This window comes from Cyprinodon tularosa, unplaced genomic scaffold (genome assembly GCF_016077235.1).
Source record: "Cyprinodon tularosa strain WSP-4 unplaced genomic scaffold, ASM1607723v1 ctg1661, whole genome shotgun sequence".
NCBI lineage: Eukaryota > Metazoa > Chordata > Actinopteri > Cyprinodontiformes > Cyprinodontidae > Cyprinodon > Cyprinodon tularosa.
Genome location: NW_024038495.1, coordinates 6,397 through 32,403, shown reverse-complemented (window position 1 = coordinate 32,403; position 26,007 = coordinate 6,397). Strand labels below are relative to the sequence as shown.

At 38.3% G+C, this 26,007-nt stretch overlaps 1 protein-coding gene across 1 annotated transcript; it reads right to left on the bottom strand.

Annotated features, from left to right (window-relative positions):
* Positions 1-3,950: 3,950 nt before the first annotated feature.
* Positions 3,951-21,946, bottom strand: LOC119780822 (the record flags this gene model as incomplete). Its single annotated transcript, XM_038281021.1, has 10 exons — positions 21,832-21,946; positions 20,858-20,901; positions 13,041-13,154; positions 12,865-12,957; positions 12,473-12,709; positions 12,161-12,385; positions 12,023-12,065; positions 8,841-8,864; positions 4,115-4,261; positions 3,951-4,010 (listed from the first exon to the last, which is right to left on the bottom strand). Coding segments are annotated over exons 2-10 (964 nt in total), but the record flags the coding sequence as incomplete, so codon positions are not given.
* Positions 21,947-26,007: the final 4,061 nt, after the last annotated feature.

The following is a 26,007-nucleotide window of genomic DNA, read 5'->3' as shown; positions in this document are numbered from 1 at the left end:
GAGCGCTGTGTCTGTCTCGCTGTCAGCTCCCAGATCAGCTTCTCTGATTGGTTGATGCGGCGCGTCCAGCAGCAAAACTTCAATTTTTCCATCTGAGCAGCAGCAGCGCGTTGGCGGTGCGTCAGATGCTTAAACGCTCCCGACGTGCTGCACCAAAATGCGCTGCAGGACCTTTTACTGCACCTATATGCGCGTCAACCATTGACTTTGCATGTAAACTCGCTGCTTCTGCTGCACCTGCTGGGTCCGGTTCACACCGATGTCGAGCGGTTGAACAGCGAGCACAGCGTTAATTTGTTTCCCCATGTTTTTCACATCAGCTGTGAGACGGGCACGCATGGAGTTACATATTAACAGCAATGGTGAGGGGTGGAAAAAAAAAACACCTGGTCTCCTTACATTCAGCCTTTCTTTCATCATCTCCTCAATGAGGTGGTCTCAAAAGTCGCAGTTACAACACACATAGGGCGCACCGCACCATAGGGCGCACCGCACATTTTGAGGGAAAAAAAAGATGTTTAAGTGCGCCTTATAGTCGTGAAAATACGGTAGAATAAAAAAGCTGGTTTTCCTAATAATGCTAAAGGTCCTTGATTTCCAAAGAAGATAACAGAATTTCCATGTTGAAGAGAAACTTGTTCACAAGAGCAACCAAGAGAACAACCCTCTCCAGGGAGTAGGCTGATCTAAGTCTACCATTGAAAGAATACTGCTTAGAGGCACATATCGAGGATTCAATACAATATGCAAGCCTCTTCTAAAATTAATTATTAGAAATTTTAGATTGTCCCAACAGATAAATGATAGGTTCAGCACTTTTTATAATAACTTATACTGTTCCCAAGGTAAGTTAGATGACCAAAAATTCTAAATATTTCTTGCAGATCTTAACCTCCCTCAGCTCACAGAACAGGATAGGGAATATTTAGAGGCTCCTTTAAACATTCAGGAGATCTCTCGAGCCATTAAAAGCATGCCACTGAACAAGGCACCAGGTTTAGATGGTATTCCCTTGGACTTCTACCAATCATTTGAAGATATTCTAAGCCCTTTGTTATTAGATATCTATAATGAAGCCTTTCAGAATGGCTCCCTACCACAATCAATGCATTCTGCACTTATAACATTAATTCACAAGAAAGGTAAAGATGCTCTAGATCCTAACGGATATCGACCAATTTCTTTACTTAACTGTGACCAGAAGATCCTAGCAAAAGTACTTGCTACTCGATTAAAAAAGGTTATTGGTAGCATAATACATATAGATCAGTCCGGATTCATCCCCAACAGATGTGGCTCAGATAATATTAGGAGACTAGTGAATTTACAATATCATGTATATGACTCAACACAACCAACTATCGCCTTATCATTGGATGCAGCTAAGGCATTTGACTGTGTAGAATGGGAGTTCCTTTTTAAGATTCTGGGAAAATTTGGCTTTGGGAGCAATTTCATCAAATGGATAAAAACCTTATATGATAAGCCCTCTGCTTGTGTATTAACTAAAGGTCTCATATCTAGTCTATTTCCGTTACAAAGGTCAACGAGACAAGGCTGCCCGCTTAGCCCCGGCTTATTTGTGATTGCAATTGAACCTCTGGCTCAAAAAATTCGCTATCATACAGCCATACATGGTATTAACGTAGGCAACATTCATCACAAGCTTCTTCTGTACGCAGATGATATGTTGGTCCTTCTAACTAAACCTGAAGAATCTGTTCCCATTTTATTAGACTGTATTGAAGATTTCACATTATTGTCTGGATACAAAGTAAATTGGGAAAAGTCTGAAGCTATGCCCATGTCTGGACACTGCCCCTCCTCTCTATATAAAAACTGGAGATTCTGTTGGTCTCCCAAAAGTATTAAATATTTGGGCATACAGATCACCTCTGATTATAACAATATGGTTAAAATGAATACCGGCCCCTTGATTGGAAAAATAAGAACTGACTTTGGTAGATGGTCTAAAATTCACTTGTCCCTGTGGGGAAACATTAACTCTATTAGGATGATGACAGCCCCAGTTGTTTTCTATCTCCTCCGTAATATTCCTCTGCATATTCAAGACTCTTTTTTCAAAGAGCTAAATACCTTAATATTGGATTTTCTATGGGGTAAATCCCATCACCGTCTGAGTCTTAAAAAGTTACAAGCGAGCCCTGACAGGGGTGGTTTTTCCTTACCTAATTTTAAATGGTATTATTGGGCTTTGCAGGCAAAACAACTTAGAGTTTGGTTACCCACTTTCAATTCCTCTGATAAACCTTCCTGGTCTCAGCTGGAGTCTGATGCGAACGGAGGTGAATCTCCATGGGCTACTTTATTAGGTGTTAAAACAAAAATTCATAGAGATCACCCTATTATTACGGCGGACAAATTAATTTGGAATAAATTACACAGAGCAGGTCGCTGGGATTTCATTAAGTCATCATTAGCTCCTTTATGGAATAATAACAAAATTCTTATTGGGGGAAAATCAGTCAACTGGCCACAGTGGTTTGAGGTGGGAATCTCCTGTGTATTCCATTTGTTTGATGCCAAAACCAATAACTATCTGAGCTTCGATGAGGTTGTTGATAGATATAATTTGCCTCGCAATCAATTTTGGAGATATGTCCAACTACGTAGTTCACTGTCTAAATGGCTGGGAACCCCTCTGAGATGCCCTTCGGGCAGCCCTGTAGAAATCTTGCTTTCCAAGCTGGCCAATGGCAAAGGTATTACCTCTAATATATACAAGATGTTACTTGTTCAAATGGGCGATCCATTATCAAAGGTTAAAAAACACTGGACTGAAGAAATGGCCTTAGACATCTCTGAGGACGATTGGCACTCATGTTTACAAAATGTAAACACAATGTATAAAGAAATGAGTAACAAGTTTATTCAATTAAAAATAATTCACAGATGGCACAGAACCCCTCAGCAACTTCATAAATGGAACCTGATTCCCAAAGACACCTGCTGGAGGTGCAACAAGGAGGGAGCATCTATTCTACATATTCTTTGGACCTGCCCTGCTCTTCAAGATTGGTGGAAAAATATTATGGAAGTAATTTTTGAAGTACTGGAAAGAAGGTTTAATATCACTGCCAAGCTCGCAGTTTTAGGCTCCACAGCAGAACTCCCGGACTCATATTTCTCACTTTTTGACAAGAGGTGGCTGGTTCTGGCTCTGACCACAGCAAAAAGGATCCTGTTAAGATACTGGATGAAAAAGAACCCTCCTCCTTATTATGAATGGCTGACGACTATGGTTAAACTGGCTTCTTATGAGAAAGTGACATACAGTCTTCTAGGTAAAATGTATCAGTATGATAGTACATGGTCTGCCTTTCTCAACTGGCTAACGGTAAAGTAAATTTGTAAAGGTCGGTGTGGCATAAAATATCTGTTGTATGTTTTACAAAACAAAAAACTCAATAAAATTTACATGAGAGAAATTTTAGATTGGACATTACAAAAAAATAAAATAAAAACTCTACAAAAGCCAGGACAGTTCTGAGAAACAAATCCTCCTTTGGATAGATAACAACAAGACAAACCTCTACCAGAATAATGGCCAAAGAAAGCATGGAGAAGCCATGGAAAAGCTCATGGACCCAAGTATAATATTATTCCCTTACTATGGTTTCAACCAATATAAAATTCTATTTAAATTTGGAATACAAATTGTATTTTTAATTTTAGTGTCTAAAATGTAGGAATTGACTTTAAAAAACTTTTTATTTTCATGATATTTTAATTTATCTTGTTGTTTTACCCACTAGGATGAAACTGGAACTTGGCACTGCAACTGCATTAAAGCATTTTCTTTTTTATACACTTAAAATTATAAAATTTTTAATATACAAAACCAAAACTGAAAGAAAATATTACAAAGATGCTTTGGCTATAAACATCTTATAAATACATATTCCTGATATTCTGTTTATGAGGTTTACCTTGTTTCAATTCAGCATGGACAGCTGGGCCTGCTGCTGTCAGAATGGCTTTAGAGACACCTTTGGAGTTTAGAGAACAATAGACCAAATAAAAATGTTATTAAAATACACCGCTAGAACCATTTTTACTTTTCAATGTGTATTGGCCAGCATTCAAATATTACCAAACCATAAGTTTTCAAAGTTGGTTGTGTTGACAATAACGTCTGTTCTTTCATTTACGATGTCGCCGCAGAGAATCTGAAGTTTGACTCCACCCATCATGGCTGTGATCTCATCTTTAGTTAAAGAAACACACTGGTAAAAGGAACCTGCACAGGTGGAAGCAAAAACAAAAAATGACTTAAATTTCCTTATGTTTTTCACATAATATTAGCTAAATTCAGCTGGTTTGGTGTGGTTTTCTAACTTCTTGGTTTTGTGGTTTAATTTAACACGGCATCTCCAAATTCCAAAATATCTTTGAATTTTAGAATTTGTAGTTCTAAAGTATAACTGAAAACATTAATTGAATGCAAAACTCTCTATAGAAGGATCACAACAGGATATAGTATAGTTCACATGAAAATATCGGTTGTATATTATATTATTATTGTTTTTTTTTGTCTGATGTAATAATTTGATCTTATATGTTTTGTTTTTATCAGCTGTAAGTGGAAGACCATTACATAAAAATAAAGAATAAAAAAATCAATTATATACTAGTTTATTGTACAGCTATATTCTCACTACGACGGAGTACTATTGCCAGGCTAGAGATTTTTTTTTTTATATGAGAATAAAGTTGCAACATTCTGAGAATATTATGAGAACAAAGTTGTAATATTACAGAATAAAATCATAACGTTATGAGGATAAAGTGGTACATTTATGGGAATAAAATCATAAAGTTATGAGAATAAAGTTTTAAATTTACCAGAATGAAGTCATCATACCACAACCCGTTTCGGAGCTCCGACCAGCATATGATGGCCGACCAGCTCCACCAATCAGCAACCTGACATACGGCCTAATTTGATGCTGCTGTGCAAAAAGATTTCTTTATTTGTGAAAGCGACATTCCTCATTAGAAGTGCTTCTTGTAAGAGTTGTCACAAAATACAACTTTATTTTCGTAATATAAGGACTTCATTCTGGTAATGTTACAACTTCCATCCATCCATGTTCCGTCACGCCTATGCCTGGCAGAGTTCTGACAGGTTTTTGTCTCTACCCAATCCGTCCTGGAAGTATGATGTGCATGCGCAAACAGATATACATCCAGGTGTCCAAAAATAAAGAAATTATGATAATAGATTTAAATACAAATATTTAAAAAAATGTTTAAGGACTTTTGTGAGACAATTTTGATGCTTTTTACATTTTCTTGTTTAAACTGCTTCTCTGATGTCATCACCAGACATGCTCAGAGCAGTCCGGCAAAAATTTTATCTGCAATGTTATCTGCAATTTCTTTCGTTAGATTCACTATATACCATAATGTTAACACAGAAGGAAAACATAAAACTCAAAAAGACTAGATTTATTTTTAAATCCAAAGCCGAAAATTTTGCTCCCGGAAGTAGCATAGAATCCCATTTCCAGTGATTATTGGACAGAAATGACTGATAAAACAGAAAGGATTTTAAAGGCATTTATTTTCTCAGGAAATAGATTAATAACCTTAAGCACCTTATATTTTAATACACTTACTATTATTGTGAGGGAAAGGTCATTTACATTGTTTTTAACAAAATAAAATCGAGGGTGACCCAGATGCAGTGATGGGCAGTAGCGCCGCTACATGTAGCGAAGCTATTAGTTTAACTACATTTTCCAGTAGCTTGAGGGTAGCGTCGCTGCTTTATTTATCAAGTAACTTTCCTGTAGCGACGTTATTGTTTCGATCAAGTAGCGACGTAGCGTCCACAAACGCTACAAAATCCAGGGCATAACTAAGAAATGAAACCAGGTTTTCTATTTCTAAACAACAATCAGCCACAAAACTACTGTAAATAGCAGTTTCAGCTGACGCTTTATAAGTGGCGTAGTAGCACAGGCACACTCAGTAGGGTTAAACAAGCGCACCCTTTCCGAGGCTGTCGTTCTATTGGCTGGAAAGGTTGCTAGGCGACGATCCAACTGCAGTCTGAGAGAGAGCAAAACAAATCCGCAAGCAGAGTCTACGGGTTTGCGAGCATATCTGAGACTCAAACAGAGCGCGGTTTGTGCGCGAAGAGAAGGAAGCAAGCGAGAGGAGAAAATATCTGTGCAAGAAGCATTAAATCTGAGAGAAGAAACAAAGATTTGAGAGAGAAGAGAAAAGATTTGAGAGAGAGCGCATGTTTGGAGTGTGAGCATTATAAGTTTTGAGAGCAAGAAGATGAAATTCTTTTCTCTGATTGAAGTTATGTGCTCTTGCATTATGGCAGGATAATTCTCTCTCATATCTATGTGCCACTAAGATACTGTAATTAGAGAGCAGTAGTGAAACTTCGATATTGTATTTTCATGGCCTAGTTTACCTGACAGGATGTTTACATAAATCTGTTTTTAGGCTTTGCACAGATAACATTTTTTATGGAGGAACAGCTCTACCGTATATAAAATAAATACATAAATAAATAAATGCTCAATAAATAAATAAATAAGCATTTAATTATTGCCTCCAAAAATACAATGAATAAATATGTAGGTAGAAATTAAATTATATGGTGAGACATATATATATATATATATATGTATCTCTTAATTAGCTTCTTTATTTTTTCACCTTCTTTTGTAAACAGTTTTGTTTGTTACTTGAATCAACTGTTTAATTGAGGTCTTTTGTAGGGTTTCGTTTTCCCTAGAGATGTCCATTGAATGCAAACTCATAGCCATGTCTCCATGTGTAGAACACTACACAGTAACTTTAATTTGGTTCTAATAACAGCAGATTGTTTACTAGTTTGTCTACTAGTAATTACTTTAGTTTTTATTTTAATATGCTGATCATAAAGCAATGTTTACACTGTGATATGTCATTGGCTGATCTTTAATAAATATTTTAACCAGTGCATCAGACTCATTTTGAATTGACATTAGGTTGGTACAACGTTAAGTAGCTTCTGATGTAGTTAAGCTACTTTTAACACATTAGTGTAACTTAGCTTGCTATAATTCTTTAGGTGGTAGCTTTTGTGTAGTGAAGCTTAATTTATTGCTGAGTAACTGATAGCTTAGCTCACTACAATGGACAAGTAGCTTGCCCAACACTGCCCAGATGTATATTTGGATGCGCATGTGCAAATGAGCTGATGGTGCTGGATGGATCTTGCTTCTTGAGGGATCGGGCGGTGACAGTGCTGGTGCCTATCTCCAGCTATCTAAGGGCAAGAAGCAAGCTACACCCTGGACGGGTCGCCAGTACATCGCAAGGAAACAGTTTACATCTTTATTCTCATAATTTTATTACTTTCTCGTTGCAACTATTCCCGCAATGTAATATTTATGTTTAAATCCAAAGCTGAAAAATTTAAATCCATTATGACTGGCTTATCATAATATTGTGACTTTATTCTCGAATTAAAAAGAAACGAAAAAAAAAAAAACACATCTCTAGCCTGGCCCTAATACTCCATTGTACACTCACTGTATGTTGATGGTGTAAATGTAATTTTTTTTTTTTTATATGAAAAGTGTGAATTGTTCTGCTTCCATGCCAGTGTCTGTAGTTTCTAGTGCTTTTAGTCATATGTATGTTAAATACAATACAAATAGATCACTACCCAAGTAAGAATTGTAGGTAAGACCAAAATTTATTTTAAATTTGATTGGGTTTTGACTCCTGCAAACTATTGGTTTCACAACAGGGTGCCACTAATAAAGCCAGAAAGCTGAAAGTTACCAACCTGTTTGGAAGAGGGAAATCACAAGCTTACAAACTGAAGAATATAATTTACGGTTGTAACACTTTAAAGGTTACCACTTCACAATTCTGCTAGGACAAATTTTATAGAAACACCAGAAAAAAAAACCCTTTACTTAGATAGATCTAAGTTCTTAAAGCACATCTTAAGGCATAAGAGAGTCTCCCTCAGTTAAGATGCAGTTAAAAAAGCATCTCTAGTTTACCGGACATAGGCCAGTTCAAGTCCAATCACATAAAAAAAAAAAAAAACACTTACTGAATGTCATTACAATATAGCCACACAACCAGGAGAGTGCTCTAAGATGAGACATAGTTAACATAAAAAATAAAACTATTTATAATATCCTTTATGGAATCTACAAACACAGTTGCAAAGGAAAACTATTTGTATGAGGATAAGAGATGTCTAAGTCTTATTCAACACAAATTTTAGATTTCACTAACTACTTAAAGCCTGCAAAAAGCTGTGAAGGTTTGTCTCATTCATTTAAAAGAAACAAGTTAAAGACAGTTGAAGAAAATAGCGTAATGTTGAAAGAAACTTGGGTCTAAGGGGGTATGGCCTCTCGTCAAAAACAGTCCACAATCCCTTAGACACTTCATAGCCTTGTAAGTTTGGGAAGGCTGAGTAAATATATTCCTTTTATAAGAAAAATGAGCACTCATAAATCAATATTAGAGTCATAATTAGAAGGGATATGATAGTAAAACATTTTTCGACCACAACATTCATCACTACATAATTTTGTCAGCCTTTGAAAATGATTTGCCTTCATTGAAGCCAATTGATGAGCTGCTTTGAAGCAATTCACAAACACACACACACACACTCCCCACTGCATCTTTTTTTTTTCTTTTTTTTTTTTGAAAAATATACAGAAAAGGAGAGAAGGTAATTAATCCTAACTTGTTTTGAAAAGAGTGCATGCATGCATTGTCATCATTTCACCATTATTGGTCAAATAAAGCCCTGCATAGATGAGGTTTGGTAAAAGTACCTTGATCCGGAATAATATTGTTAACTAGAAAATTTCTAAAGAAATTTTGAGGGGGGCCACCTACTGCCCGTCTGGGTAACTGGGCCAATACGGCCCTGGCAAGTGACATTGGGGCTCCCCAGACCAACTGCTTACGCCTTTGAGGGCTGCTGAGGGAAGGAAAGAGGGCTAGGTCATGGGCAAAGAGAGCTGTGTGCCACTTGTGCTGAAATCTGGGAAATAGACGTGCACAGCATATGATGCACAAGGGTAATATGGGTTGTCCATATTGAACCGCAGTGGGTAAAGCGCAGTTGGCGGGCTCCGCCCGCCTGCTAGGAGCCCTTGCAGCGATGAAAAAAATCACCAATGGCGGGCTCTGCCCGCCTGCTAAGAGCCATTGCAGTGATGAAATCACCAATGGCGGGCTTCGCCCGCCTTCTAAGAGCCATTGCAGTGATGAAATCACCAATGGCTATGAGCAATATGCCAGAATGTATGAGTGTGTATAAGGAAGAGGCTTTTATTCTGTAGAGTCCCTGTAGTGTTATTTTGAAAGTCTATCATGGATGTGCATCAAAAGATGGGTCATGCCCAGCAGTGATATAGAATCCATTTCCAAATGTTAAATCACTGGTTTTCCATGTTATTAGGTGAATAGCTGCTGTATTACAGAGTAAATGGGAGACTTTTATTGTGAAATTTGCTCTGGGGTGTGTTTTGAAAAGGTCACTAGAGTCTAATAAAAACAACCTGGAAGAGTTTGGGTCATAATGTTGAGCCATTTGCATCAATTATTGCATTAGTATAATCTAGAGGCTTTTATTTTGTAGGGTCCCTGTAGTCTTATTTTGAAAGTCCAACAGAGTTGTGTTTAGAGAAAATGTTCAGACCCAGCAATGATAGTTGATGACTTTCCAATCGTTAAATCACTCTTTTTCCATGTTATTAGGGCAGTAGATGAAGATGAAATGGGAGGCTTTTATTTTGAAATTTGCCTTAGGTTGTGTTTTAAACAGTCTCCTAGAGTCTATTCTCTAAAATGGGGTTGAGTTTGGGTCATAATGTTGAGCCATATAGGGCAATAAATATATGTAAAAAATATAGAGGCTTTTATTTTGTAGGGTCCCTGGAGTCTTATTTTGAAAGTCTATCAGTGTTGAGTGGCAAGGGAAGTGTCATGGACAGCAGTCATATAGTATCCATTTCCCAATGTTAAATCAGTGCTTTCACCCTCCATTAGATTAATATGTGCTGTTTAAAACAGCAGAGGTAAAATCTCTTTGAAGCACGGTTACCTTGACAACGCTTAACGAGCCTGTCAGTGACAGAGAGAAAAGCGCAGCACTATCGTTCCTTAGCTCTCAGGCTTTTTTGAATGGGAGCAACAGCTCCGAACAAACGACTGCTTAGCAAAAACCGTATGAGTTATTCAAAAAATTTCTTCACCGTGAGCGTCAGCAATCCTTCGACTCCAACTATGCCAACTTTGGTGTATGTGTGTCTTTCTGAACAATATTTATGACGAGTTGAAAACACATAATGTCATTCGTTTTTCTCCCCACTGCTGCTCCAAAACCAATGAAAAACGGCTCTGATTTTCATCGACTTTAGGTAGGTCTGGAGGGTTTTTAAGGAAAAGTATTAATCCTACCGTAATTCCGAAGACATTGTGTGAGTCCAGAGGTTTCAGCCTACAAACTGACCAAAAATGGTGACTGTAGCTCCAAATATGTGGCCGTGAGGCAAGAACAAAATCTTTTATCTTAAAAAAACGGCCGCCTCACACTAAGATGTCAGCAGCTGCACACTAGCAGGCTGCTGCAGAAGCTAACTGTCAGCTAGCTTCCAGGTGCTTACCCTCCAAACAAACGACTGCTGAGCAAAAACCGTAAAAGGTATTTGAAAAATTCTTTCAGTGAAAGAAACATCTATCCTTTGTCTCAGACTGGGGTAACCTTCATGTCTGTAGGTCTTTCACAACCCAAAACGAAGCACAAACAAAATGGTGGGTCCCACCTGCTCCTACCATTGGTTTAACTGCAGCAGCTCCTCTCTCATCTTTTTGCTGCTAAAGCACCCCTCCGAACAAACGACTGCTGAGTAAAAACCATAAATGATATCTGAAAAATTCTTTTTATCTAAGCGACAGCTATATCTTGTCTTCAATTGGAGTAACTTTCATGGCTGTAGGTCATCTACAACCTGAATGGGAAGAGAAAGAATAAGAAAAAACGGGTCCTCAGTCCTTAGCTTCTAACTGAGCTAGCTACAGCAGCTCACTGTCACCCAGCTTTCTGGTGCTTAAAATGTCCTCCGAACAAACGACTGCTGAGCAAAAACCGTATGAGTTATTCAAAAGATTCTTTCACCGTGACCGTCAGCCATCCTTCGACTCCAACTATGCCAACTTTGGTGTATGTGTGTCTTTCAGAAAAATATTTATGACGAGTTGAAAACACATAATGTCATTCGTTTTTCTCCCCACTGCTGCTCCAAAACCAATGAAAAACGGCTCTGATTTTGATCGATTTTAGGTCGGTCTGGAGGGTTTTTAAGGAAAAGTATTAATCCTACCGTAATTCCGAAGACATTGTGTGGGTCCAGAGATTTCAGTCTACAAACTGACCAAAAATGGTGACTCTAGCTATAAATATGTGGCCGTGAGGGCGAGTTTAAAATGTTTTTTGGTCTTAAAAAAACGGCTGCCTCACACTCTAGCTTTTCAGTCTCTCCACTCTAGAAGGGTGGATTTTGCTAAAACTTTGTGGCGCTTGAGGTCTGATTATACAAAAACCGTAGCAGTTATCAACATGCCGTCTTCAGTTTTAAATAGACGAAGGATTTATCTACAAACTGAGCTTTAAACTGTTTTTCTACATGAATGTATGCCGACACAGTGAAGTGCTGTTTTTTATGCTTTTTTTTCCCTCTCCCCATTCATTTCCTATGGGATTTTTTTTGCGACGTTTTCGCTAATAATTCGCGAACCTTCGGACTAATGAGAAAGTTTTATACAAGCACGCATCGCACCATTGGTCCCGACGCGTGTGCCAACTTTGGGCCCGATCCGCCAAACCGTGCGGGACTAGTTAGGTGCCGAAGTTTTGGTGGCGAGGAGAACTATAAGCTAGTATAATACGCGGAATAAATATGTGAGATAGTAGTAGGTGGGCCATGCCTTCGGCATGTGGCCCCCCTAATGAACCCTCTTTGAAGCAATATCCCCTGAGCAGACCAAAATGCCTGTAAAGGAAAAGCAAAAACCATTATTACACTTATAAAAACTAAATGTGGTGTAAACATTCAATTTAAAACAAAAGTAGTAATATATCTCTAACCTGACTTGATTCTTTGTCCTTTGGGTGAATAATGACTCGAACAAGGAAGCCTGATCTGCTGATTTGGTTTTGTCCATATATACCAACTTCCTCCAGAAGAATTAAGGAAGTAATTTTGGGTGGAAAACACAATAAAACACCAGTTCCAAGCACTGGAAGAGTGACTGAACTGTAGCCTCTGATATTACATATAGCAAAAATCCTTTTGATTCCCTGTCTAAGTGCCTGTCAGAAGCAAAGGAGGTTTTCAGTTAAGAAGAAGTTGAAGTAAAGTCTAAATTTGGGTGAAGAAAAATTTTAAACATATTCTACCTGGACTGCTGATCCATTTTGGTTATCATCCCAGCAGAGTAAGTTGAGGAAAATGACTGCTTTACATTTAAGACCAGGTAACCCTTCAACCACAACTGTTTCACTTGGAAGAGTTGCTTCTCCTGCTTCCTGGGAAAACTTAACTTCCAACTGACCACCAGTGACATTGTTTAAAATTTTTCCAATGCGAGTAGAGGCAGGATCATGGCCAACCATCGGTGATACAATGGCATCCACCTAGAGACAAAAAAGAAATATTAAAGAAATACATTTTTGTTTGCTAAATTTGGAAGAGAATAAATTATATCATATTTAAACTAACACATCTGAAAGATTTTGAAATAATTATACGGTTGTTTGTTTATACAGCTTTGACATGCAGAGTTTTTCACCTGCTCATTCTCAATGGTTCCTAAACCAATCTCTACTCGAACAACAGCTCCAGCAGATGGCTCACTCTTTGCTTCTTGGCCAGAAACATCCATCTGAAATACAAACTCCTCATGATTACTTTACAGGGACTCCTGTGATATGCTATTTACTTGCCAGCTGCCAAAATCATTTTTACCTGCGAGTTTGGTCTGGCCTCAATCAATGCCCCAGGCCCTAGAACTGGTGGGCCAGAATGTCTGGATGCAAAGCTAGCCGGGTTTTGAGGGCATGATGACAAACCTGCACGATGCTGGAGAAAGCATAACAAGGAAGATTAGACTTGGGGTTTTCGTTGAAACGTGAGCAGGAAGAGGCTCTAAACTCAAACATTTTTAAGAAGGACGTATTCGCCGTTTTATTGACAGGCTGTTTGTTTACACTCTCCAGCCAGCTTTCTGTCGTGCAGCCAGTTGTGCTCATTGGTCAGAGGATTGGCCAATAGGCACAGACAGTGGTTTAAAAGACAATGGGTTGTTCTCATCAACAATCTTCCGATGTCTCAATCATCGGGGCCAGACTAAATTTCACATTTAATCTCACATTTAGTCTGGTTTATCAGGCTACCTCAGCCTGGCATCCGAGTGGAAAGAATTTCCCACAGAATGCAACTAGGAACATTTTTAACTACATGAACAGCCTTGTGCAGAACAGCACAAGGCTGTTCATCTCCAAGATCGGCTACTAATCTGATGTTGGAGAGGGAGGAAACCCACTTGTATTAGCTATGTAGAGGCTGGTGACCACCATGCCTAGGCTGATGGCTCACTGGATTGCCTACTTCTTCTGCTGTCTGTTAGCACAGACAGGCCGGAATTAGGTGTTAGCATAGCAAAAACCTGCATAAGCTATAGATAGGCAGGGGGTAGCATTAAATAGCAGGTTTCGGCTGGTCATTCATTGTCATAGACGCATCAAGCTATGTCAGACGTCTTTAACCCAGTTAAAAATATACAGTTGCCATACTCTTTTAAACCTAGATAATAATATTCTAGACTATCCATCCATCCATCTTCTCACACGCTTTATCCCAAGCGGGGGTCGCGAGGGGTGCTGTTGCCTATATCCAGCTTTCTATTGGCGAGAGGCGGGGTACACCCTGGACAGGTGACAAGTTCATCTCAGGGCTACACAGAGACAAACAGGACAAACAACCATACACACACACACACACACACACACACTCACACCTAAGGATAATTTCGAGAAGCCAATTAACCTAACAGTAATGTATTTCTAGACTAGTTGGGAATATATTAAGCCCAGCTTGGAAATTGTGAAACCTTAATTTCATTTTATTTCACATATAAAAATAAAAAGTGACTATACCCCCTATCACCATACTCAACAGCCCTTTTTCTAATGTAATTATATCTTACATATTTTGGACATCACTATATCCTGCACCTGATATGGGAGCCCCACACTGACAGCATCAACAAAATGGCCTAGCAGAGGATGTACTTTTTGCACCAATTCCTTCAATAAAAATTAATAAATTTTGAGAGCCAGGAAACTGGCAGGAAAAAAAAAACTCCTGCAGACCCATCTCACCCTGGTCAAAGATTGTTCTTACTACTCCGCTCAGCTATGGGCTACAGCCCCGTACGCTAAAAGCAACACAATCAGCAACCGTTTCTTCCTGCAAGTGAAAACTCTAATGAACATCTGACTGGGTCTGATATTACTCCTCTGCAAACTCAAAGAATGTGCTGTCCGCTTACAAAAGAAAACATGTTGGGATGTGAAGAGAGACAGAGAGGTCAAATCAGAGGAACAAGATAAACTCACAGAAATGTAACACAATTGTGGTGAGTCTAGTGTGTAGTTTAAGTCATCTAGCTGAAAGTGGGGCGACAGTGGCGTTGGATGTAGGAGTTTGCCCTAAAATCGAAGGGTTGACGGTTCAAGCCCCGACTCCGACTTTCAGTGTCGTTGTGTCCTTGGGCAAGACATGGTGGTCCCGGATGTGCCAGTGTATGGCAGCCCTACTTCTGTTAGTGAGCCCCAGGGTAGCTGTGGCTACAATGTAGCTTGCCACCGTGAGTGTGTGCATAAATGGGTGAATGCATGTAGTGTAAAGCACTTTGGTCAAGTCTCCTGACTTGAATAAAGGCGCTATATAAGTACATGCCATTTGCGTCTCAACATGCAGTTTTAACTTTGCAAGTTACTACTGTACTAAAAAATCTTGTTTGCTGCACGAGAACATGAAGCATATTTGTATAAGCCTGCTTCAAAAGGAAAACAACTTTCTGGGGGATACAAAAGTAGGGGAAAAAAGGTAGGAGAATTCCAGAAAAAGTTATAAAAGTGAGTTCGGGGCTTTATACAGTAGCCAAATGAAGCATTGTTTTTGTTTTGAAAACTTGCAAATTTTGTCTGAAAGGTTATTGTGACTTATTTGTATTAATGTAGAGATGGGTTCAATACTGGGGGGACATATTGGAAATCTTACACATCCCAAAAAGGTCCAACATGTTTTATTGATCAAAAATACATATATTTAGATTGACTGGCAGACAGAGATGGCAAAAGTACTCACTTTCCGTACTTGAGTAAAAGTACAGATACTTGTGTTAAAAAATACTCTGGTAAAAGTGGAAGTACTGATTAAACCTCTTTACTCAAGTAAAAGTAACAAAGTACAGGCTTGTAAATTTACTTAAAGTATAAAAGAAAAGTATAAACCACTTTTTTCATGCCGTTGCCTACATTTTAAATGGATGTCTGCCAATAGGACTAGATCTCTGTTGTGTTCATTTTCAATCATCTCATCGTCCATACTACTATGCTAACGCCACCGCCACCAAGCTGCAATGATTTGCCGCGAATGAATACCGCCGAATCTGTCGATTCATCTTGTAGTGGTGCATCTAATGCAACGTAGATTCCCATCCAATTAGATTGAATTTGGTATTGATGACGTGAAAAATAATAACGGTAACTCCATTGAAATGATTCAAAACTAAAGTAACGAGCCAATTTTTTAAAATGTAAGGAGTAGAAAGTACAGATATTTGTGTAAAAATGTAAGGAGTAGAAGTAAAAAGTCGCCATAAAAATAAGTAGTAAAGTAAAGTAAAAATATCAGAAAAATCTACTTGAGTACAGTAACGAAGTATTTGTACTTCGTTACTTCCCATCTCTGCTGGCAGATGAACTGGTTCTTTTGAGATCACCTTTCTTTTATAAAGAAATATGAGTAATGTGAAAAAACAATTATCATGTTTTATTATAAATAAAAAAAATGAATTGTAATACATTACATAAAGATTTGCTCTTCTCAAAAAACTAGAAGTAGATATGTGCAACAGTTATGCTAACAAAAATTAATAAAAATAAACTTGTGGCTTCATTTGAAGCCACAAGTTGCTTCAAATTGACTTTTTGTCTAGTAACTCGTTCATCCTAATGAACATGACAGACGCCAATATGATAAGTTCTGCGTCATTGTTGAAAGGACCCAAATTCGAGCCTGTGGATTGCACTAAAATTCTCACTGCCTCAGAGGATGAAACAGGGACCATCAAAAGCATCCTGAAAAGGGTCGCCACTTGCCCAAATAGTTCATGTACCTCTGCAATTAATACACTGTTGTTCCTTGCAACTTCCGTGAGGCTTCTTGCATAATAAGCAGTTCAGGGGATACGTAGAAAGTTGCACTGAATGTAACTGTATGTTCGGCTCGGGGTATTTTTCACTGACTACAGTATCACTCTTTTGAATTAGAATTGTATCTCCCAGCTTTTATGAAGTCAGCAGGTTATGAAAAACTAATGAATACTAATAACTAGTGAATAACTCATCTCTATAGTGGTTCAATTAAATTAAATTCAGTTTATTTATATAGCGCCAATTCAACTCAAGACACTTTACAGTTCATCAGATCATACAATAAAATTTTTTCAGTCAGGTTCTTGGCACAGTTAGGCAGATGTGCCTTAGCTCCTTAAATTAAGCTCTTTGAAGGTAGTTTGGTCTGTGGAATGATAATGAGCTTAGCACCTGATGCTACATTCAAACCAAACATGATTTTAGTAGCAAAAAAGCGTATGCTGCTAAATTTTTGCCTACATACATTAAGGAAGTTTTTTAGAAGCATCAAAGATGCTTTTGAGGTGTTTAAAGCATCTCGAAAGTCTGATGCTTTTGCTGCTCCTGTGTTCAATGGCAGTGGCTTTGCTATATTTGCTGTGATATGTGGGTAAAAAGTAGTTTTAATATATCTTAAGTGAGAGAGTACATCTCAAAACAATGTCAGACCAGTCAGTGCATCAAGATTACAATCCTGCCTTAAAATGTTATTTCGCTGCTGGAGGTGCACAGACTCACCCACAACAGCAGCCAGCAACAGCTGCCTCAGGCCCAGTCGCCCCCTTGGGGATTATTCCCCTACTGTTCGTGGCAGCTGGAAGTAGATGTCAGTTTTTTGTGGTATACAGTACAAACCGCAGGTACCAGGCTAATAAAAGTGAACATATTTTGTCGAGAGGATTTGACAACATTTAAAGGTATAGTGGAGGATGCTCTTTTTCTGGGTGGATCAACAAACTAAGTGGTCCTCCCAATTGTCAACCATTCTGGTGATATGTTTACATAAGGCCATCCGTCTTCTGTGCATGCGCATTTCCATGTGTATATATGTGGTCAGCTACAGTTTAAGCCATTAAAGCTCGCCTTTCTTCTTTTAAAAAGTAAGCTTGTATGAGCTATGCAAAAAGCAACACCTAAACAGAGCATGCACAAGGAGAAATGGGCTGGGTTCTCTTACACATTTAATAGGTGTTCTCTCTCAGGAGTGTATACAGGGATCCTCCCCTATACCTTTAAGTTAATTTAGGCATTAATAAACTGTGTCAGAGGAGTTATCATAGTGCTTCAGTATCTGTTGCTTGTGAAGCACGTCTCGTGCCTCGATGCTCATGAGGTGCTACTTGAGCTGCTGATGCACTGCTCCTGCTATTTGACACACACTGCAAGGCCTTTGGATGCGCCTTGATGCAGGTCAACCATAGACTTTGCATGTAAACTGGTTGCTTCTGCTACTCAAATCGCATCCACTGTGAACGTAGCATGAAACTTGACCACAGCCCAATTTTTTTGGCCTTGATCGACATTTCAACAGCAGCGCTAATGCCAGCGATGATTTCAGTTCTTTTCTGTAAGAGATGCTCTTGTGATCCAGCTCAGAAATCACTGGGGTCTGTTTAAACAAGCAGGTTAAAACTAGGGCTGGGCGATAATTCAATAACGATATATATCGATCGATAGACGTGTGGCGCAATAGAAAAAAAGAGGGTCGATAAAAAAGAAACGTAGTTTTCCTTCCTTCTCATTGTAGCCTAGCATGTAGGTTTATGCTAGTCATTGCTTCCTCCCAACCAATCACAATCGCGGACCCAGGCAGGCCGTCACAAAGCGCCGCCCTCTCAAACCACAACACAGAGCACATGAAGATGTGCAGCAAGGAGAGGCGGAGGAAAATGTTTCAAAGAAAGGTTTTTGTAGTTCGGCAGTCTGGCAGTATTTCGGTCATGGCAAGTCGGACCAAAAACAAACCACAGTCATCTGGAAAATGTGTCGGGAACCAGTGAAAACCAGTCTGATAACGAAACCAACTTTTTTTTTTATCATCTCAGCCGCTCACACCCGCAGGAGTACGAGCTGTGTAGGCCCCGGTGCGGCTCTCCTCCGAGGAATCTTCGGAAAATATATATATATTTTCAGTTCTGGGCAGTTTCCCACGTAGTTCTAACAATTGAGATAAAAATGCTGAGGGGCCAGAAACTTCAAAGTAATAACTCAGGTTAAAGCAGGAAACGGGGGCGGCGGGGCATTTATTTATTTGTTATATTTATTTTGGTCACTTTTCTGGTTAGTTTAGTTTATTCTTTGTCAGTATTTAATAACATAACTCAGGTCTCTTAAGTTATTTGTCTTTAAAACAATTCTGTTATGGTTAAAAAAGTTGGTTAAATAAAGATTTAATTCGAAGTCTGTGTTTGTGTTTTTTATTAAAATGAAATCATTTAGCAATATTATAAAAAGTCCAGGCAGAGCTGCTCATAAAATATGGTTTCAAATCTTTTCAATAATTATCGATATCGATCAATATGCATTTTTTTTATCGATAAGCTTTTTTTCTATATCGCCCAGCCCTAGTTAAAACAAACTGAAATCCTTTGCTCTGAATTGATCTAGCAAAAGTTTGGAAACTGAGTTTTCAGTTTCATAAAACTGCTGTGAGTTAATTTAACTATCTCTAAGTAGGTCCACTCAGAAGAGAAGATGTGACGAAAGGCAACAGAAAGTGCCGATTTCCCCCCACTGGAACTAGAGATTTTAATGCAGAAATTTTAGTAAAAATGGAGAATGTGTTTAAAAGACAGAGAGACAGAGCCACAGCTGCAAAGGAAAGGAAGATGGTGAAGGAGAAGATTGCTGCTGAAGTTAATACAAAAGTTTACATGTAGTCTTGTACAGTATGGCAGGCCATTTTTACATTTATCAAAAGGCCTCTCCTCTCTGTTTTTCTATTTTTAGATCACTAGAATAGCGTTATCCCCAGTCAAAATGACATTCGTAGATGGAAATGTGATAACATGTTTTCTAAATTGAAAATTTGTAACAAAAACTGTTTTTTTTTCTGATTTTAGACATTTATAGTGGCTGTTTTGACATTTACAAGTATAAGCTTGACTGAATGTGTATTTATGATATCTGAAATACATTCTTCATAATCAAAATTATACAAATGATAACCAGGAAAAATAGGAATATGGACATGTGAAATCTTCTTAATTCTAAGCAGAGGCTTCCTTAATCAAAGTCAGAAAACACCACAACAAGCATGCTTTAAGATGTGTATCCTACAGTTGCAGCTACTGGCTAATCAAACCCAAACATAAAGAAACTAACGAAACATTAACAAGATTAAAATGGTGCAATCACAGTTGGATTTTGTCATTTATTTTGAATGTTGTCTGTTTAATGGGTGATTATAGCTGCTGTGAAGTGCTTAGAAAAATACAAAATGGCAAGAGGTTAGAGCAAGACGACTGTTCTTTTGTTTGAATAATATTTTTTTTTCTTTTCATGAGTCATGAGAAAATTCTTCCCTTTGTCTAGCCACTGTCACTCAAAAATCTGTCAGTGTGTTCTGCCAATCAGCATCAAGCAGCTACCCCTGCTCTATAGATTACATAAGAAGCCCAACAGGAAGTGATGGGGTTTTCCATGTTATGAAACATATTATTTATAACTTGTTGCTTCAAAGAACAGAGGCTCAAACCTTAGTGGAAATTTTGCATAGAGACTGACAGGCAGCGTAGTCCTGCTCCAGAGCAAAAGGGAGAGAGCGGGCTAGACAGCTGATTAATGTGCAAAATATTCATGAAATTTTGCACATTTTAGCCACATTAAATTCAGTTTAAAGACAACTTTTAAGAAGTTTAACCATCCATATTTGAACCATTATTTTAGGAAAATTACAGAGGAGGCTTAGCCTCTCTAGTATCCAATAAGAAATCACATACATATTACACTATGTTATATGTAAAATGGCTTTTTACATAACATACTATTGTTATGTAGAGCATAATATGTGCATAGTATACGCTGTTTTCTTTTTAGTTTATTAACATTTTTACTGTTTTGAATGTTTATTTTATTGCTTTTTAGATTTTCTACAGTATGTTTAAATTATATTTCATATTACCATGATTCATTTTGCTTGCTGTGTTTTCTGAATCACCCTTGCTCCTAAAGCCTTACAAGCTGGAAAACGGTCACTGTTATGTCTTTGTTTAGCCAAAATATTTACTTAGTAAATCTTTGACATTAAATAGATGTGTTACAGTTTTATAACATGTAAAATTGTAATTACCTATTTCTTAATGGAATTTGCCATTGTTTCTGAAGACAAATACAGTTTATTTAAAATTTTCAACTTACCTCAGACAAACTTGTGAACATGCTTAGATCGCTACCTTGTTGACCTGAAAATGAAGCAAAAATTCTCACTTTATTATTTTTTTTTTATTTTGTTATTTTAACTTTTTTTTTTTTTTACACTTTTCTAAGGTTGACATTGTGTGACACTTTTTCTATAAACTTTTGCTGGTGGCTGCTGTTCTAAATGTAAGCAAAATGTATGTCTGACTTGTTGGCACGCTATACTCTCTTTAGAAATTCCACAGCAAACATGAAGAGATGGAATGAAGGATAAGCTGTGAGATGTTAACATTTTGTGCTATGAAAAGAACAGTTAAACAGCAGGTTATGTAACATTTTCTGGTCAACATATAGATAAGTCTTAAACTTTTATGAAGAAAAGAAAAAAATGCAGTCATTTTTGTATGCAAGGTATGGCATTCTTTTTAATCTTCTGACAGCTAGAACATGTTACTTTGAGTTTCTACTTTAAAAAAAGTTGAAGAGCAAAACATCTAGTGAACCTGTGTAATGTAGTGATCAGTTAATGAATAGAGTAAGATACAGGATTATAAATTAATATTCTTAATGAGACTTTAAGCTTTACCTTGAAATACAAGTAAAGTTTGTTAGGCCTATTGTCTTTTTCTTTTTTGGGAATTTGGAAAGTTGTAAAAAAAAAAAAAAAAAAAAAAAATAATAATAATAATAATAATAATAATAACAATAATAATAATAATAATAACATTAAATCACAGCTTCAATTTATGATTGGCCTATTAGACACCGGTTTCACCGGGTGTGTACTTTCTCAGACGAGCTACTCAAAAATGAAAGTGAAACTAAGGATAGAAACTTTATAAACATTAAAAGAAATAAATAATAATACACTGAAATTTGTGGCAATTCAAGCCAGTGACTATCAAAAAAAGTATTTACCTAAAATTAATAAAGGACATCTAGTTGAATTTAAGAGATATGATTCGGTTTCTTACCTTTTCTCTTCTTAAAAGCAAAGCAATAAACCTCTCTCCTAAGTCAGTCTCTGAAACTCTCTTCTCTGTTCACTCCTTAAATTAAATTTAAAAACTGTTTGGATCCTCTTTTTAAAGGAATAGTACACCCAAAACATGATTAGCCTTCATTTTCTACTCACCCCCATGCTGAACAAAACTCTGGAGTACTTTTTTGATATCTCAAATGCATCTGGAGATCTGGGAGGCTTCTTGCTGTCTGCTGACATTCAAATAATGGAGGTCTATGGCGCCCGAGACAGAAAAGTCCACAAAAGTCCACAAAAACGTGTCAATATTCCTCCATACTGCTCGTCCAATGTAATCCAAGTGTCCTGAGTGGGTAGCATCCAGAATTTACTCGAAACGAAGTCATTTAGAACGTTTTTAGAGCCTAAACAGTAGTGTATAGGATTTCCTAATAGCGCCCCCATGCGCGCTCACGATTCTACGGAAGCCGGCAGACCAAACCGGAAGTCAGCGTCTGCTCTGCCAGTAATGCAAGCGTAGAAGAAGAAATGTGCTGTTTACCTGTGCAAGGAAAGAAACAACGAAAGAAAAATGTCTGAGGACTTCAGTGTTGAGGAAGAGCATGAGTTCTTTGCCGAGCTGAATGCGCTGACGCTGACTTCCGGTTTGGTCTGCCGGCTTCCGTAGAATCGTGAGCGCGCATGGGGGCGCTATTAGGAAATCCTATACACTACTGTTTAGGCTCTAAAAACATTCTAAATGACTTCGTTTCGAGTAAATTCTGGATGCTACCCACTCAGGACACTTGGATTACATTGGACGAGCAGTATGGAGGAATATTGACACGTTTTTGTGGACTTTTATGGACCTTTCTGTCTCGGGCGCCATAGACCTCCATTATTTGAATGTCAGCAGACAGCAAGAAGCCTCCCAGATCTCCAGATGCATTTGAGATATCAAAAAAGTACTCCAGAGTTTTGTTCAGCATGGGGGTGAGTAGAAAATGAAGGCTAATCATGTTTTGGGTGTACTATTCCTTTAAGTCTTTGGTTCTGGTCGGAGAAAGCTCACCTTTCCCTAACATGAAAATTATTAGAAATGTCAACGCGTAGCGCGCAGCGGGCTTCAGGAGAGGTTGCTCATTTGCGCCACCTGTTGGTCAGGTATAGGCAGAAGGAAAGGCTTTTTTTATAATTCAAATTTTGAAAAAGTCTTTTGAAAAGGCCTCAGAGTTAAATAAGTAAGGTCTCCTGAAGAACGGGAGCTAAAGAAACAAGATGCTGCCAGATTTTTCTTTTTCTTTTCTTTTTTTTTTTTTAATTCAGGAGAAATATTAAGAGATTTTGTTTTGCTTACACGCAAGTGTGGTGATTGTTTAAAGTCTGAAAAATGCAGTTTGTTTTAAACAGTTTTATACATACAGTAAATGCTTGAAATAAGCAGGAAGGTTGCACATTGGTTATCAAGGTATTTACAGAGCTACCATTTAGTAATGATAATAATATCACACTAGAAAATTTCTAAAGAAATTTTGAGGGGGGCCACCTACTGCCCGTCTGGGTAACTGGGCCAATACGGCCCTGGCAAGTGACGTTGGGGCTGCTTACGCCTTTGAGGGCTGCTGAGGGAGGCAAAGAGGGCTAGGTCATGGGCAAAGAGAGCTGTGTGCCACTTGTACTGAAATCTGGGAAATAGACGTGCACAGCATATGATGCACAAGGGTAATATGGGTTGTCCATATTGAACCGCAGTGGGTAAAGCGCAGTTGGCGGGCTCTGCCCGCCTGCTAGGAGCCCTTGCAGCGATGAAAAGAATCACCAATGGCGGGCTCCGCCCGCCTGCTAAGAGCCATTGCAGTGATGAAATCACCATTGGCGGGCTTCGCCCGCCTTCTAAGAGCCATTGCAGTGATGAAATCACCAATGGCGGGCTCCGCCCGCATGCTCAGAGCCATTGCAGTGATGAAATTACAAATGGCTATGAGCAATATGCCAGAATGTATGAGTGTGTATAAGGAAGAGGCTTTTATTCTGTAGAGTCCCTGTAGTCTTATTTTGAAAGTCTATCATGGATGTGCATCAAAAGAGGGGTCATGCCCAGCAGTGATATAGAATCCATTTCCAAATGTTAAATCACTGGTTTTCCATGTTATTAGGTGAATAGCTGCTGTATTACAGAGTAAATGGGAGACTTTTATTGTGAAATTTGCTCTGGGGTGTGTTTTGAAAAGGTCACTAGAGTCTAATAAAAACAACCTGGAAGAGTTTAGGTCATAATGTTGAGCCATTTGCATCAATTATTGCATTAGTATAATCTAGAGGCTTTTATTTTGTAGGGTCCCTGGAGTCTTATTTTGAAAGTCCAACAGAGTTGTGTTTAGAGAAAATGTTCAGACCCAGCAATCATAGTTGATGACTTTCCAATCATTAAATCACTCTTTTTCCATGTTATTAGGGCAGTAGATGAAGCGGAAATGGGAGGCTTTTATTTTGAAATTTGCCATAGGGTGTGTTTTAAACAGTCTCCTAGAGTCTATTCTCTAAAATGGGGTTGAGTTTGGGTCATAATGTTGAGCCATATAGGGCAATAAATATATGTAAAAAATATAGAGGCTTTTATTTTGTAGGGTCCCTGGAGTCTTATTTTGAAAGCCTATCAGTGTTGAGTGGCAAGGGAAGTGTCATGGACAGCAGTCATATAGTATCCATTTCCCAATGTTAAATCAGTGCTTTCACCCTCCATTAGATTAATATGTGCTGTTTAAAACAGCAGAGGTAAAATCTGTTTGAAGCACGGTTACCTTGACAACGCTTAACGAGCCTGTCAGTGACAGAGAGAAAAGCGCAGCACTATCGTTCCTTAGCTCTCAGGCTTTTTTGAATGGGAGGAACAGCTGCTGAACAAACGACTGCTGAGCAAAAACCGTAATAGGTATTAGAAAAATTCTTTCAGTGAAAGCAACATCTATCCTTTGTCTCAGACTGGGGTAACCTTCATGTCTGTAGGTCTTTCACAACCCAAAACGAAGCACAAACAAAATGGCTGATCCCACCTGCTCCTCCCTTTGTTTAAACTGCAGCACCACACTCTGTCACCTTTAAGCTGCTATAGCACCCCTCCGAACAAACGACAGCTGAGTAAAAACCGTAAAAGGTATCTGAAAAATTATTTTTATCTAAGCTAAAGCTATATCTTGTCTTCAATTGGAGTAACTTTCATGGCTGTAGGTCATCTACAACCTGAATGGGAAGAGAAAGAATAAGAAAAAACGGGTCCTCAGTCCTTAGCTTCTAACTGAGCTAGCTGCAGCAACACACTCTCACTCACCTTTAAGCTGCTAAAGCCCCCCTCCGAACAAAGGACTGCTGAGTAAAAACCATAAATGATATCTGAAAAATTATTTTTATCTAAGCTACAGCTATATCTTTACTTCAATTAGAGTAACCTTCATGTCTGTAGGTCTTTCACAACCCAAAACGAAGCACAAACAAAATGGCTGATCCCACCTGCTCCTCCCTTTGTTTAAACTGCAGCACCACACTCTGTCACCTTTAAGCTGCTATAGCACCCCTCCGAACAAACGACTGCTGAGCAAAAACCGTAAAAGGTATTAGAAAAATTCTTTCAGTGAAAGAAACATCTATCCTTTGTCTCAGACTGGGGTAACCTTCATGTCTGTAGGTCTTTCACAACCCAAAACGAAGCACAAACAAAATGGCTGATCCCACCTGCTCCTCCCTTTGTTTAAACTGCAGCACCACACTCTGTCATCTTTAAGCTGCTATAGCACCCCTCCGAACAAACGACTGCTGAGAAAAAACCGTAAAAGGTATCTGAAAAATTATTTTTATCTAAGCTAAAGCTATATCTTGTCTTCAATTGGAGTAACTTTCATGGCTGTAGGTCATCTACAACCTGAATGGGAAGAGAAAGAATAAGAAAAAACGGGTCCTCAGTCCTTAGCTTCTAACTGAGCTAGCTGCAGCAACACACTCTCACTCACCTTTAAGCTGCTAAAGCCCCCCTCCGAACAAAGGACTGCTGAGTAAAAACCATAAATGATATCTGAAAAATTATTTTTATCTAAGCTACAGCTATATCTTTACTTCAATTAGAGTAACCTTCATGTCTGTAGGTCTTTCACAACCCAAAACGAAGCACAAACAAAATGGCTGATCCCACCTGCTC